The sequence below is a fragment of the Colletotrichum abscissum genome (genome assembly GCF_030869225.1).
Source record: "Colletotrichum abscissum strain IMI 504890 chromosome Unknown Scaffold_16.1, whole genome shotgun sequence".
Taxonomy (NCBI): domain Eukaryota; kingdom Fungi; phylum Ascomycota; class Sordariomycetes; order Glomerellales; family Glomerellaceae; genus Colletotrichum; species Colletotrichum abscissum.
The window spans coordinates 275,443-290,416 of record NW_026850054.1 but is presented as its reverse complement, the minus strand read 5'-3'; the positions used below and the strand labels follow the sequence as shown (position 1 = coordinate 290,416).

At 52.0% G+C, this 14,974-nt stretch overlaps 6 protein-coding genes across 6 annotated transcripts; 4 read left to right on the top strand and 2 right to left on the bottom strand.

Annotated features, from left to right (window-relative positions):
* Positions 1-640: 640 nt before the first annotated feature.
* On the top strand, positions 641-4,315 carry CABS01_07437 (alkaline elastase YaB; the record flags this gene model as incomplete). Its single annotated transcript, XM_060540800.1, has 1 exon — positions 641-4,315. The coding sequence occupies one exon, from the start codon at positions 641-643 to the stop codon at positions 4,313-4,315; it is 3,675 nt and encodes a 1,224-aa protein (XP_060402968.1).
* A 932-nt stretch (positions 4,316-5,247) lies between these two features.
* CABS01_07436 (uncharacterized protein) lies at positions 5,248-5,667 on the top strand (the record flags this gene model as incomplete). The annotated part of the gene is made up of 2 exons (XM_060540799.1): positions 5,248-5,419; positions 5,498-5,667. The coding sequence occupies 2 exons, from the start codon at positions 5,248-5,250 to the stop codon at positions 5,665-5,667; spliced, it is 342 nt and encodes a 113-aa protein (XP_060402967.1).
* A 513-nt stretch (positions 5,668-6,180) lies between these two features.
* CABS01_07435 (uncharacterized protein) lies at positions 6,181-6,705 on the bottom strand (the record flags this gene model as incomplete). The annotated part of the gene is made up of 1 exon (XM_060540798.1): positions 6,181-6,705. The coding sequence occupies one exon, from the start codon at positions 6,703-6,705 to the stop codon at positions 6,181-6,183; it is 525 nt and encodes a 174-aa protein (XP_060402966.1).
* Positions 6,706-8,882: 2,177 nt separating this feature from the next.
* CABS01_07434 (uncharacterized protein) lies at positions 8,883-10,964 on the top strand (the record flags this gene model as incomplete). Its single annotated transcript, XM_060540797.1, has 5 exons — positions 8,883-8,899; positions 8,992-9,230; positions 9,285-9,367; positions 9,427-9,537; positions 9,597-10,964. 5 exons carry the CDS (start codon positions 8,883-8,885, stop codon positions 10,962-10,964), a joined length of 1,818 nt encoding a protein of 605 aa, XP_060402965.1.
* A 936-nt stretch (positions 10,965-11,900) lies between these two features.
* On the bottom strand, positions 11,901-12,536 carry CABS01_07433 (uncharacterized protein; the record flags this gene model as incomplete). The annotated part of the gene is made up of 1 exon (XM_060540796.1): positions 11,901-12,536. One exon carries the CDS (start codon positions 12,534-12,536, stop codon positions 11,901-11,903), a length of 636 nt encoding a protein of 211 aa, XP_060402964.1.
* A 1,725-nt stretch (positions 12,537-14,261) lies between these two features.
* CABS01_07432 (uncharacterized protein) lies at positions 14,262-14,592 on the top strand (the record flags this gene model as incomplete). Its single annotated transcript, XM_060540795.1, has 2 exons — positions 14,262-14,409; positions 14,465-14,592. 2 exons carry the CDS (start codon positions 14,262-14,264, stop codon positions 14,590-14,592), a joined length of 276 nt encoding a protein of 91 aa, XP_060402963.1.
* Positions 14,593-14,974: the final 382 nt, after the last annotated feature.

Here is a 14,974-nt window from a genome sequence, read left to right as displayed (position 1 = left end):
TCGGCCCTCCGAGGTGAGCTTATTTTACCACAGGGCTAAGCGAATCAAGGCAAATCTCCACGGCCTCCCACCCATCCCACCGCAACGTGCAGACAACACGAAAGTCTCCATCTCACAAAGCCCTTAGCAATGGCTGCAATGCGTGGTGTTTACATGCCGAGCTCCACAAAGATTGATTAGATGAGCTGATAAAGTTCGCACCCCCGGCCTTCCTACAAGTGAGTCTTTTTCAACGACCTGCCGCTTTCGGGAATACGGGCAGAAGTCAAGGGAAACACGGTGCCTGCCAAGCCCTCGGAGTTACATCCGTCTTTACGACCCTGAACGTTTGCCGTTGCGCTCCGGTTATCGGTTGACTGGCCCATAAAACTGTAATTAATAGGCAATTTGGTTGAGCATTGTGATCTTGGATCTAATGGGTGCGGTTCCAGCTCGTATCGTGGGACCCTGTCACTACTTCAAAGTCTCATCCCGTATCGCGGGATCGTGAAAGATGATGAACTGGATAAATAGAAGGGAATGGACCCTTGGGGGGCCTTGATCTAGAAGAGGAGCTCAAGCAACAGTTCCCGTCTGCTTGTCTCTCGTTTATATTCCGAGATCGATTGTCAACTTGCCGATCTTAGTCGAGCTCACTACAATGTCTCGGGTTTCCGGAATCCTCCAAGCGGCCCTCGTCGCAGCCGCCGCCGTCTCACCGGTCACGGCAGCCGAGGGTGGCTTCGCCAGCGGCCGCACCCGCCTCACAACCCCGGCCTCCGACGCTGCTTCCGGCCGGTACATCGTCGAGCTCCAAGACTCGACCGGCCCCAGCACCCGCCAGGACTCTTCTGTCGGCGACTCCATTGTCGGTCAGATCTCATCTCTCGGCTACGGGGCCACCGTCAAGGAGGACTTCTCCGCCATCTCGGGTCGCTTCAAGGGCGTGTCCGTCGAGATTACAAACGACGATTCGTCCGGGGTCGTCGACGACATCAAGAGTCTGCCGGGCGTCGCCAATGCCTGGCCAGTGCAGCCCATCACCCTGGACGTCTCATTCGAAGTCACCTCAGGAACGAAGAAATGGAACCCTCACATCGCTACCCGCGTCAGCGAGCTTCACGATCGCAACATCACCGGTGCCGGTCAGCGCGTCTGTGTGGTTGACAGTGGTGTAGATGTGTCGCACCCAGCTCTGGTCGGCAAGATCGCCGGCGGAAAGAACCTCTTCGAGGAGAACTCTACCGCCCTCACGGACTGCGTTGGTCACGGAACCTTTGTCTCGTCCATCATCGCCGCTTCTAACCAGGACTTTGCCGGAGTTGCGCCCGATTCAGAGATTTACATGTACAAGGTCTTTGGCTGCGAGGATGGGACATCTAACGAAATGGTTCTCAAGGGTATGCTTGCTGCTGATTCGGATGACTGCGATATTATCTCCGTTTCCATCGGCAGCAACACTGGCTACGTCAACTCGGTTCTTTCTCGTGTTGCCAGTGAGATTGCCCAGGATAGACTCATCGTCATCGCTGCTGGTAACTCGGGCGCGATGGGACCGTATTTCGCCAGCTCCCCCGCTGCTGGCCGCGGTGTCGTCTCTGTCGGCTCGGTCGAGGCAGCGCAGACCTTGGGATGGCCTGCGACGATCGTTTCATCCGGCGGCCAGTCTTTAAACATCTCGTATGTCACTTCTGACGGCAACAAGTTCAATAGCACTATTGATGTGCCCATCGTTCTCGACAAGGGCGACTCATGCAACATTGCCGGCTCCGGCCTTGACTCTACCGCTGTTCTCGCAAAACGTGGCGTCTGCGAGCCAGCTGGATCGTACTCCTCCATCGCCAGCGCTGGATTCGGTTACGGAATCCTGTATGACTCTTACAACCAGGGCGCCTACTACATGGCTGACGTTGTCGCTTGGTCTGACACACTCAAGCTTATGGCTGTCACCACTGCCTCAGTTGGAGACTGGGCAGCCGAGCAGATTGCTAAGAACTACACCCTTCACTTGAAGATCCAGGCAGATGCTCAACCGGCTGCTTTCGCCGCCGAGGTCCCCAGCGCTGGTCAGCTCTCCACCTTCACATCGTGGGGTCCAACCTACGAGAACGACTTCTCTCCCATTATCTCCGCACCTGGGGGTGTGGTCTACGGCGCTTTCCCCGACGGCAAATTTGCCATCTCTTCCGGAACCTCGTTCGCAACACCCTACATCTCAGGTGTTGCTGCTCTGTGGTATGCGCATGCAAAGAAGGACCGGGCAGAGTTTGTTCGTAGACTTACATCTACTGCTCTGGCTCTGCCTGCTTTTGAATCCATCGATGGCAAGATTCTTGACGAGGTTGCGTCGCTTGCTCAGCAGGGCGCGGGTCTTGTTGATGCCGCCAAGTTGTTTGACTTCACCACCGTGCTTCTTTCCGAGCCGACTCTGTCCCTGAACGACACGGACAACCGTGTCAACACTCATACTATCCGCATCCAGAACACCGGATCGGAGGAAGTGACTTACAACATCTCGCACATCGCTGCTTCGACTGTCTCATCTAGAAACAGCCTATTGTATCCCAATACCTACTACCCGCCCTTGATTTCCGCTGCTGGATCCTTAGCCGAGGGCAAGACTATTATAGTGGCCGCAGGTGCCACTCAGGACATCGAGATCACCCTCTCTGCCCCCGACGTCGCTCCTGATAGCGGTGCTCTGTGGAGTGGCAAGATCCTTCTCGCAGGTTCCAACGATGAGCTGCTGGCCGTGCCCTACATTGGTATCGAGGCGTCGACATATAACTGGACTGCGCTGCATCACGGTCCAGAGTCATACCGTTATGACGATACTGATGGCATCCTGTACCCACTTGACTACCGAGGCAAGGCGTACCACCCTGCTGACGGTGACTCCCCTGAGACCTACTTCGCTTTCCGCTATGGTACTTACGAGTTCTCTGTGGACTTGGTCGGCATTGACTGGAAAACGGAGCAATTCGCGTATCCGCCGCAACACGGCTCAGGCTCGAAAGCTTGGCTTGGCTCTGTCAGATCCCAGCCCCTTGCTGACGGAGGCTACATGGACTTCCCCATGAGGGAGATTGTGCGCTTCAACTTGGGGAGCTACGTGACTTTCCGATCTTTTGCGAACGGTACTGCTATCCCGTCTGGACGATACCGCATCTTCACACGCTCCCTGCGCATGTTTGGCGACGCTTCCAAGCCTGAAGACTGGCAGCTGTTCATTTCTGATCCGTTCTCCATCCAACTCGGAAGCGATCCTATCCCGGGTCATAATGCTACATGGACCTCTAGCCTCCCATCGTCAACAGCTGCTGTGACTACCATCGCTACCGCTGTGCCCACCACATCTTCTGTCCCGACAACGACTGCCCCTATCTCCGTGCCAGGCACAATCACAACACTCACAGCCACCGCAACACCCACCGGTCTCGAAGGCGCCTTTACCTCCCTGAAGCTTCAGAGACTGAAAGAGGATACAGCCTTCGTCATTGATCCGGCAGCATGGATGGAACTCCACATCCAGATTTCGATGCCGTCACCTGTTGCCGCTGATTCCGTCCTCACATTCGCTGTTCCAGCCGAGATCACCGACATCGCAGAAGGATACCAGCTCTCGGCGTCCGGCGCACAAGCCGGCGATACATCCTTCGATCCGGTGACTCGGTTATACACAATTGCCCTCGGGGAGTGGACAACCTGGAACAAGAACATGGTCGGCGACTTCTTCCTCATGTGCCGCTTCACACCAGAGTTTGCCGCATCCATGAAGCAGGGCACCTACGTCGTGCAGTTCCCTACCGTCGGCAAGGTCTGGGAAGCACCCGTGTACTACACAGCCGTCAACCGATCTGTCATCTATGAGCGGCTTTCTACCGCTCCATACGACGGCACATCGCTGTACACTGCCGAGGTAGAGGTACCTGCTTCCTTGGGACCGTGGGACTTTGTCCGTTTGACCACGTCTCACTCGGCTGATTCCGACGGATTCGTTTGCGCCAACTCTAGCGTAGTGATTGGAGAGACCCTTGATGCCGAGAACCGTATTGAGAGCTTCATTGACGTCACGGCCTCGGCTACAGAAGTTTGCAATGTGAAGAACTTTAGAGCAATGTACAACGAGACGTTGACGGGTGATGATGTTCTTCGGTTCACGGTGGGCAGCATACAGGGCAACCGCGATCAGTGGACACTGAATGTGGTTTATTTGCTGGACGTTCAGCTTGCCAATGGAACCTTGGTGTTGTATGATCAAAGGACGCTCGAGTTTGAGAAGAACCCGCGCTTGAGGTCGTTCAACTTCAACGCTTTCTCTGGCGAGAGGGCCTAAACTATTGTCTCTTTAGAACTTTAGAGTAGATTAATTCCCTCGTTATTGTTTCATAGACTTCATCAACCTGGTATTCAACCTCCGCTTCCGGACAATTTCCCGCTGTGACACCCAACTTCTTCTTACTGAGTATATCATATCGCCACTTGCGCTCTTCACTGCAAGGAAAACCAAGCTTATCGACTGCGCCTCCGGCCCTTTCAAGCTTAATCACAACCTTGCGTCGTATGAACCCTGAAAACCCGTTTGGCATGTGAGCTGGACTTAGCTGGGGCAGTTCCGAAAGCCAAGACCCCAAATTCACCATTTACATAACAACCTCGTATATCAAACTTTGTGGGTCGCATTCATGTGGGTGGATTCTCGGACATGAAGAGCCCCATTGAGCAGTCTTGTCCCGGCTCCCCACAAGGATCCTGATTATCAGATGATCTGATTAGATTAGATGGCATGAGGAGCATAACCGCTCCACGCAGGGGACCGGGGGCCAAGGGGATGAGACTCCGCTTTCAAAAGGTTCGGACGGATGTCGGCCGCCCCGCTGAATACGCTCGGAAACCCGCTTCTTTCCGGGCAACGTTGGGGCAGAAGGTTAACTGGCTCTCTAGAAATCGCTCGCCAAGATCTCATCCTTCCAATAGCGCCGGCGATATCGGTGCGCCGTTACAGTGTGGGATGCCGTTTGGCATCTGCTTTCGGATGAAGAGTCTGGGCATTCCGAGGGACTGGAGGGGAACTGGAGGCTGGAGAGGAGCTTTGTACAGACCGAGAAGGAAGGTAGCATTTGCCAAGCTGTGATATTGAATATAAAGAGTCGTGAATGTCCTGAATCAGTATGAAGTCTCTTCTTGATACCCAGCTGCCTTACTCACCTCAAGACTAAGTCTCGCCAAACTCTTCCAAACCTCAAATCCTACCTCCAAATCATCAGCATGCGCTCCTCCGTCGCCTGCACCGTGGCCTTCGTCGCCTCTCTGGCTTCCGCCAACCCTCTCATCAACCGCAACCAGGGCGGCTGGGAGTTCCCCGAGTCGATGCCCCTCGTCACCCGCCAGGACGTCCCCGCCCCCGGCACGCCCGCCTACCTCTGCCACGAGAACTGCGGTAAGAGCTTTCTCTCCTCCTCTCCCTTTCAACCACCCAATATGACGTTGTCGGGTTGCTGATGATGATGAACTCTAGGTACTTCCATCACCTTGTCCCGCGAGACAGGCTACTGCACCAACTACCAGTGGATCGCTCGCTACGATGCCTGCCTGCAGTGCGCCAACGCCCAGAACGTCTGGCAATACTACGGAAACTCCGTCACTGCTGCGGCTGCTGCCTGTGGCCTTACCGCTGTTCCTGTCTAGACGTATCCATCCGCGCGACGGGTATGAGGGTGGCAAAGAGGCCTAGAAGAGGGCCGGAGTGAATGATTTGAATTTTTGAGCGAGCTGATGGGAAAATGGAACGCATTCTTGACGAGTAAATAATTCAATGTACATATTGTGGCAGAAACATACATCGTGCCGTTCTCCATCTGTGATTACCCGCGGGTCCTTTTCTACTTGCATCGGCTGGCTCATGCAGGTGTGTGTTTTGAGACACTTTTTTAGAGATGCTATGCTGGCAGCTTTGGTCTTTGCCGGAGTGTCATGTCCGAGTTGACCTCGCTCTCTACCCATGGTGCTCGTTTCGGCGGCCGCTTCGGATGCAACATATGATTTATGCAAGGAACTCATCTTAACTTTAGATGATAGAGGGTTCAGCTAACCTAATTGGACAATCAATATGTACAGATAGATAGCTTAGAAGGAAAAAGGTTTTTACATCGTCTCTTGAGTAGGGTACTTGGTAGTACAAACATATCGTTGCTGGTAGTCTTAAACTAAAGCACGGTGGAATCCTTCCTTATCAAAGGGATATATAGTTGACGTAAGTACTGCCCGCACTGACGGTCCTGGTTTTGTGACATTGGTCAGTCTTGCTAATTGAAGATCCGGAGTTTCAGTCAGACCTACATGTGCTGTTAGACTACATCCACAAGATGAAAACCCCGGCACCTCGTTGTTCAGGAGATTCCAGATTGAACTTTGTATGAATCCAAAGAACGATAGTACAGAATGAATAAAATAGTGTAGTGACCATCCCTGAAGCACTTCATTCAATAAACCGCTCTTAAGAATTTTGAACCCGATCCCGCGTTGACCTCGTATGCCCGAGGATCTTGATCTAATGTTCAGGTGGACACATATTGCTTTTGCCACAATTGTAATCGTCTGAACTTTTGGGCCAAAATTTCGTTCTTTAGTTTGCCGTTTCATACTTAGACTCCGAACTTGAACATGGCGACAGAAAGCACGATTTTTGGACCGGTCTGGGCCTGGCGCCGGCTGAGCGGTTCGCATTCCTGGCACATGTAGATCTTGGAGCAAGAAAAAGAATGGGGCCAACATGAGACCGTGTTGGCTTAATGGCTAGCTGGTGGCTGTCAGGCTAAGGACAGCTGTAGGTAAGATGACCATGAGAGGGGTTTGCTTATTAGAGGTGGCGACCCCGACCCCTAAATTCGATGTCGAGCGTTGCCAGGATGATGGGAAGGGGATGCTCACAGATGTAGCGTCTGACCACACCGTCCGAGGGTCGGCATCCTACACCGTATTCCAATAGGTCGGGTGGCTAGCTTGCATCATTTCATCCATTTGTCACTGTCGATGCGTCAAGTTAGCTGATATGAAGTAGCCCAGTAAGCTCCCGGGATGCTATGCGCAATGCACGTTCAATCCTACCAGCCAGGATGACACGAGAACCCTCGGCTTCACCACGTACCACAATTGGCGTATCTCTCTGGAGATTTCGTTGTAGGTTGGTAGTTTGTAGCATCCAGAGACACGGCCTCAGGTTTGGTGGGTTGAGTATCTAGAAAAGGCTGGCAAGATTCTTAGTTCTGACTCTGGCCAGCTAAGTCAGTTTGACAGATCCAGGCTTAAGCGTGGCCCTCACCGAGAGAAAAGAAGATACCACCGTTATGGTGACCAGGACCTACATACCAAACACATCCATATTTCAACTGCCGATGGCCCATTGCTTAGTGAATGTACCTACCGAAGCTTATATCAGTCCATGTCCCAGCCACATGTAGCCTTGTGAGACACCGTGACAAGGGGAATAGGTGATGAAGTTCCAGCCAGCCACCGACCGCTGACCACGTTGTCTATGAAGCCCATTCAGTTATGCGTCCATGGGGTTCCCAAGGAGCGGTAAAGATTGCATACCTACGCTAACACTGTCCGCAGGAAGTGTGGCTGAGACAACAGGAATTTGATGTGGTTGGTTTGGATTGAGAGTGATTTTCAGGACAGCCGGGAAACTTCCGCCTGCTTTTTCCAGGAAGACAGGAGTTCAGGTTCCAAGTGCGTGCGAGGGAGCTGAGAGTGACGAGACCACGCTGTTTGAACCATCGAATCCTAACCCTGATAATCCTGGTGCAAGGATCATAGCTGCAGCACATGGCTGGTCACGCATGTAATATAGGCTCAACTAAGTCGATATGCCATCGACCAGCTGCCAATGTTTGTACTCTACGGACTCTTGGGTTGGAATAACATGTGGTTTGAGGGAGCAGTGGAAGCACTTACATAGTCTGTGATATTCCATAGAGATGATGTCTGGTTGATGGACTGATGCTGATAAGCTCAGCAAAGCGTCCGGTACAAGCAGGCAAGCGGGACGTTGACCCCTCATCTTACCTGCTGAAGGCAACTCTACAGTACCGTATACATGTACTTACCAACCCTTTGTACGACACCAATGCTTGACCGAAAGGAAAGACTTGCAGGTTCTGGGGGCTGGAAGGGAGGGGGGCAAAGAGTTGCTTATCTATCCCTCCAATTAGAAAGATCACCGTCTATTCATCGCGCACGTCTGCCATCCACCGCTGTTACCCCGGAAAAGATCACCCAATGACGAGTGCCGGAGACCATTCCGGACTTAAGGCTCTTGCAGATCTTTCTCGGAGATATAACCATGAATGGTCTAGAATGTAGCCAGACTTTCTTTCTCGATATTGGGACGATGGCACTGGGCGGCGTTGTCGTTGCTCCAGTACATCTGAGTACAATCCTGTCCCTTGCTCTCTCAAATCGATGGAACTAGCCTGGGGACCATTGCGAATGGTCTTTGCAGAAGGTCTAGACCCTTCCGTTGTTCTTTACGCCCTCGCAAATTGTAGGGATCGTATTGGAAATGCAACATGCACTAAGATCGCTCTCCCGACTTTCCGATTGGACTTCATTCTCGCCCAAACTCGCCATTTCTTCTTCGTTTCCCACATGCTACGCCCTCCCTCAAACCGCCTAGACTAGGCACATGTCTTCGTAGTCAACAGAGCTTCCCCCCCTCATTTAGAGATTGTCACTGCTGGCTTGAAGTGCCGGTGGGCGCGCGCTGGAATGCGAGCCCATGATAGGGCGAGGCTGATTTGTCGCTCAAACTGTCAGTCTAGGGAGATGTGGCCAGGCTTCATGTAGGCTGTGGGAGACTACAAGATCAATTTGTATCACTGTCTGAATACCAACTGTCAATAATGGAGGAGCGCTACATGTACATTAGGCAGCTCGCAAGTCACCAGCAGCAAGAGTAGCGTCGCACTGCATCGCTTCACGGCTGTTGACCTGCGGCTGCATCCGCGTTAGGGGCAAGGGTCTTCTGGACTGTGACTCTCTGCGGGGAAAGCCTGTGAACCCATACCTAGCAGTGACACATATTAAGAAGCGGCCGCCTGAGCTGATCCTCAAGCAGGCAAGCAGCGGCTCCAAGCCAACTATCACCCGCCGCCTACATGGGATCTCACAAAACCACGGAAAGTCCAAGCCGGCGGACAACGAGAAACGATCTCGCTCGATCCCCATGATCGTCATGAGTCTCGAACGATGTGAGAGTTGATAGCAAGACGCAAAGCTGTCAGAACTTTGTGGTGATAAACCAGTGAGCACGCGCAGACTCGATCAAAACGACTGGGAGATCACAAGTACACCGAATCCTGCCGGGAGGACCAACCTGATTGCTGTTGTAAGTTATTACCCCCTTAGACGTTGACTGACGCTAGCGCCTCTAACTTGTAGAAATAGGCTATGGCCAGCACCGTTCAACCAAAATTAACATCGAAGAACAGAAACGATAGTAAACCAGTAATCTTCACCAAGGAAGCTTGCGATATTTGTCGACAACAGAAGGCTAATGTAGGTTTATGGACAAACTTTGCAGGTTTACTCCTGAGTTTAGTCTAACTGAAATACAGTGTGATGGCGAGCAACCTTGCTCAAAAAATATCTCTTGCGGAGGACACTACAACTACGATATTCGACCGCGGGACAAGCTTCAACCCGGAATTCAAGAACCAGCAGGCCTTGAGAATCAACCTCACGTTTTTCTGGAGGCCTTTACATCGCTAAGCCCAAAGCCACACCAGTCTTGTTTGGACTACGGCGTCCAGTTTGATACGGTCCACGGAAGCATCGACTGTCGCAACATCCTTTTGCCCTCAGATGCTCTTGAACAAATCCCCAATGACAAAGACAAACCACTTATGATGCTTCTACCAACCACCTCGCTGGACATCAAGCTTAACCACTCTATCGCTTCACCTTGCGAACCCATAGAGAGCGTCCACGACCAGGTATCTGTAGCTTACCAATCCCCATCATGGGTTGGAATACAATCTTACGACTCAATGGTACGGCGGTGTTCTACGAATCCATTTGATGTACCGGTATCGCCGACGGATATGACTTACTACAACGATACAATCTCGAGCTCTAGTACTCCGCGGTCAAACAGCATGGACGGAAATGCGATACCAGTGGATTCAAATGCACTTCACGGAAACCTCTGCAATACTCAGCCCACCATAGAGTTTGGCCCAGTCGACTGGTGGACTTCAACTAACCTCCAACCTACAACACCATACTTTCCTCTAGACTCTGGCATGGATTCGACGTTCTGGGACTATTCCAATGCTCCCGGTCTGCTGCAGCCACGCATGCCCATGGTCTATTCCCTATCATCTGCTACACAATCCCCGACCAGCATCAATTCATCCTATGGATTTACATCTCCTGCGAGTGGAGAGACTACAGGTCGTCAGAGTTTTGCTTCTAGCGAAGGAATGGACGAGCGAGAAGTTGACGAGGAGCGTGCAACTCCCAAAAAGAAGAGAAAGTCGAACAACGACGTTGTCGAGAAATTTCAACAAGCGCCTGGCAAGCCAATCTTGCAGAGGCGGCATAGTACTATTCCCGCCACACAGCCGCCGGCTCTCGGCCGCGAACGTCACAGGCGAGCGTCGGCCCGCAATTGGCAGAAGCAGAAGCAGCAGAGTGCCGACCTCGAGTCAGCCAAAGATACCGCCGAGGCTCGCAATCGGGAACTTCACCAAGAGCACTCGAAAATTCTGAACCAGGTCATGAGCCTCAAGAACGCTCTCATGGATCACGCCGAGTGCAACCACCCGGCTATCAATGGGTGGCTCCGCTGCCAGGCGGCTAATTATGTTCTCGCTAAGGGCGGATCAGTCGACATGGGATGGAAGGGTGAGGTTGAATCTAATGCGGGTGAGCTGTCGATGACGGGTTACACTCCGGGCTGGACTGGGACTCCATGTGCTTGAAAGCCATGGTGAAACACCTCACGAGAGGAACCTTCATAATTTTAGTAAACCAAAGCTCATCTTGGGGTCCCTCATGATCTAGTTGCTTAATCTTTAGCCTCTTTGTCAACCTGAGCAGTGTAAGTGGTGACGGGTCGGAATCTAGTGCTGGTCAATTTCGTCGTTGGCCTTGAGCCCATATCCAGTCTCGTGGGTAATACTACAGCCTCGAACATCAGAAGAGCCAACGTCGCCGAGCCGCAGATCCAGCTAATCCAACCCTCAGAACTTGGTACGAATCATGCTTTGTGTTAGTTAAGGCTATCTGCTAAAGACTACATTCCCGCGATAATATCGAGAAGCACTGCGTAGGACATCTGAACCCTTTCGGCTTCCTGGAACGAAGCTTGTTTCTATAACCCGATCTTATCTACCGAAACTGATACTCATCCTTGTCCAGGTGATCTGAAAGACAGTAATACTACTCTCACCATCCCTGTGTGACCAATTGAGTACATCGTTCAACTGATAGACTCTCAACGGCCCCGTATCCGGTGACCCTGAGTTTAATCTTCAGAGCAGCGTCATCCTGGCGAATCGGTGAGACCTAGTGATCATATCCTTGAACACAGTTCTGTTCACACGGATACCTCAAATTAAGACGAAAACTCCGATCGTGGACGCACACCTTAGCAATTTGAGCACCCAAGTGGAACTCACGATCAAGTCGAGAGAAGTTGCGGGAGCAGCGAGATGCAACTCTGTCATACCTTAGGACAACATGAAGAATTATCACATATCACAGAGGGTAACATAATATTAAAATAAACCCAAAACTCCTGGTATCCACGACCCGTCGTAAGACGTCTAAATAATCATAAATCTCGTAGCCCTCCATATGGCGGCAACGGAGAGGCTTTTAACCGGTACCTTCTTTCCGCCTGATGTTTTTTGCCGTTATTTTTTGCCTACCCCATTTGCCAGTCGGTTCACCAGCAAGCCACCCAGCGTAGCCTGAATAGTATCCTTTTTGCTTCCGCCACCGTCTTTTGAGCCGTGCTGCCCATTGGTATTGTTATTGAAAGCCGCGATGGCAGCAGCACCAGCCGCAGCCGTCGCCATCCTCGTTCCCTTCTGAGACCAGGACGTCTTTTCCTTCCTCATCCTCCATGCCTCACTTGCGCCCGCCACGACGGCGGCGGTAGCGGCAGCCTGTATGATTGCAGCCTTGTCAGAATCGTTGCGTTCTGGTCCTCTCGATGACCGAGAAGTCTTGCTATCCTTCCGACGACTGCTGCTGCTCTGCCCATGGCCTCGTCGACGAGGCCTATCATCTCCGCTGTCGGAGTACTCAGCGTATGTATCGTGCCTTCGGGCAGGAGGCCTACCATAGCTCTCCGAACGGGCGCGGGCAGGGCCGACGGGGCTGTAGGAATCGTGGCGGCGAGTGCTGCGCCGATGACCACCGCTGGCCTCGTACTCATGTGCACTACGAGAAACGCGGCGCGAGGCCCTTGGGCGCTCATAGTCGTCATAGTATGGGTCGTCGTCGTAGACAACGCGCTCTTTGTGGTGACGTTCCTGGCGTGGCATGACGGGCGGAATCTGATACCGATCACGATCAGCACGTGGGATGTGCCTGGACTTCGTTTGACAAGAGCCGGAATGGGAAAGGCTCGGGACGCGGGGGCGTTGCGGAGACGCAGGCTACCGATGAAGCCGCTCGCTTTGGTCCCTCTTTAGTCTGGATAGTGACGAGTTGACTTTATTGCGCCCGGGGGCTGGAAATGCACGATCAGATCGATAGAAGCGTGAAAGAGCCAGGGTGGGGAAGAACAAGACGGTTGTGGAACGTCGGAATTCTTGGTATTATGGTCGTGGATCATCCAAATGTTTTGTGTGAATAAGGAAGAAATCAAAGCACGGAAGTGAAGGCAGCATTGTCAGTGGGGAGTTACCTGATTATGAGATAGCAAATTTGCTTGCTCTTGAACACTGGAACTCACAACACCGGGGGAACCTTGTATCACTGGGCACTCGTTCTACTGGCACTTGGTACCCGACTCGGCAGGCTGAATCTTGCTTTCAAGGCTCGCCCCAGAGTTTCCCGGTTGCTTTTTGGTAAGGGGGGTGATGTAAGAGTTTGAGACGCCCGAGGATCATTACTGTTTCGGTGCGCAGCTGAGGTGTGTTGGGGCGACGGGAGACGTCAATATGATGCGGCCCGCGCACCCGTTTCTGTTGCCCACTTGAGCGAAACACGACATGATGTCAGACCGATCGTGCGCAGGGAGTTTATTTCGGTGAAGTCTTCAGTTGGTTCTAGGCCTTGAGGGATCTCGGTGAGTAGATTGGTCTATGGTTATCCTCTATGACCAGATCTTTGGGTAAAGCCGGTAGTCAACTCTCCATAGCCATAGATGAGTCTTTTTTAACCTAAAATCATTTCAAAAACTCTGGCATGTCTCTCTTACGTTTTCTATGGATTAATTCCCTAGCTGAACACGAGTTCGAGAGCTCAAGATGTTGAAGAGTGATAGTGCGATATCAGCTGTACCGGTGCGGCCCCCGCATTCACCGAAAATAAAATCGGGGGCTGGGCTTCCACCGAATCCAAAAAGCATCATGACTTTCGTCCATTGTCCAATCGGGTTTCATGCGATCGATCAGGGACGATCGATGGGGTTCAAGACCCGGGAACGAGGCTGAAGCGAAGGTGACTACCGGTACCCGTACGGATACCTAGTAGTCTTATTTGGCCACACTCCCATGTTAAGAGCACCTTAATGAGACGGCTGGCGCTCGTTGCCATAGGCTCCATCATTCCATGAGACTAAGGTAGATCTGTCAACGCGCGCCGGGCGGCTAGACCATCGCTTTGAGATGCTTGCTGCAATCAAACGTGGCGCCGTTAGCTTAAGGGGGCCATCGGACACTTTGCTCCATGTCGCGTGCAAGTCGACTTTAATTGATTTCTGCACGGTGGTTATGCGCCAGGGAGGTCGGTGCCCCTTTGATGCGCGTTTCTACGCGTAAATGACAGCGTCATAGACTTACAGACAATCTGTGAGCTCGACAATGATCTCAATATTCGTTACTATGGTGTTTGCAGCTTAGATCGCGATTATGATTGTTGATAGTGAAGAGGGACTTGTATATGAACTGAGGAAAGGGCCCTGAACATGTGGAGGAAAAGTCGCAACTCTTCAACATCAACAACAACAATAACAACACTCTACAACTATAAAGCCCAGTAGACGGCAACCTCTTCCAACCTGCATCAATACCCTCAGTGTGGCATAACATCCCAACATCATTATGTCTTCCGAAGCCCCCACCGGAGATGTTCAGGACAACGAGTACGTGTCCCGCCAGGGTGACCGTGAGCCCATCAGTGTCCTCGGCGACGATGCTAAAGTCGAGGACCCTATTGATGCTGAGACTGCCAACTCCGATGCTCAGCTAGGTAAGTCCAAGTTCGACCTCGCTGAACGTAGCATGAATCCCTGACGCATTTACAGAGCGTGATGATAAGGAGGCCATCGATAAGAGCAACATCGTGGAAGGTCGTACCCGGGGTGCTAAGCCTACTGGCGAATACCGCGAGCCCGGTGACACCGAGGGGTTGGAGGATAAGCGTCTTGAGTAAATCACAAGCGATTACATTTGGAGTGCGCGGCGTTTGGATTAGGAGCTGTATGATTAGTGTTTGAACCGTCTGATAAGTTAAACTTGATATCATTACAATCTTTACATATACATGTGAACTCGAACAAACCGTTGAAGTCGAAGTTCCAATGCCAAGCGGTGTTGTCATGTTTCGAATCCCTTGAGTCAGCGATCATGGCTACAGTCATTCTTTACCAACAAGATTACACTATTCCACAACACGCCCTCAACATAATTACGACCAACCAAGGTTTCAAGTTATTAGGAGGTTCCATATGTGGGTACATGCTGGTAAAGATAACATAACACTTGAGCAGTAGTTTCAACCATGGCGGCTTCAACCATTCCAGCTATCTATGGGC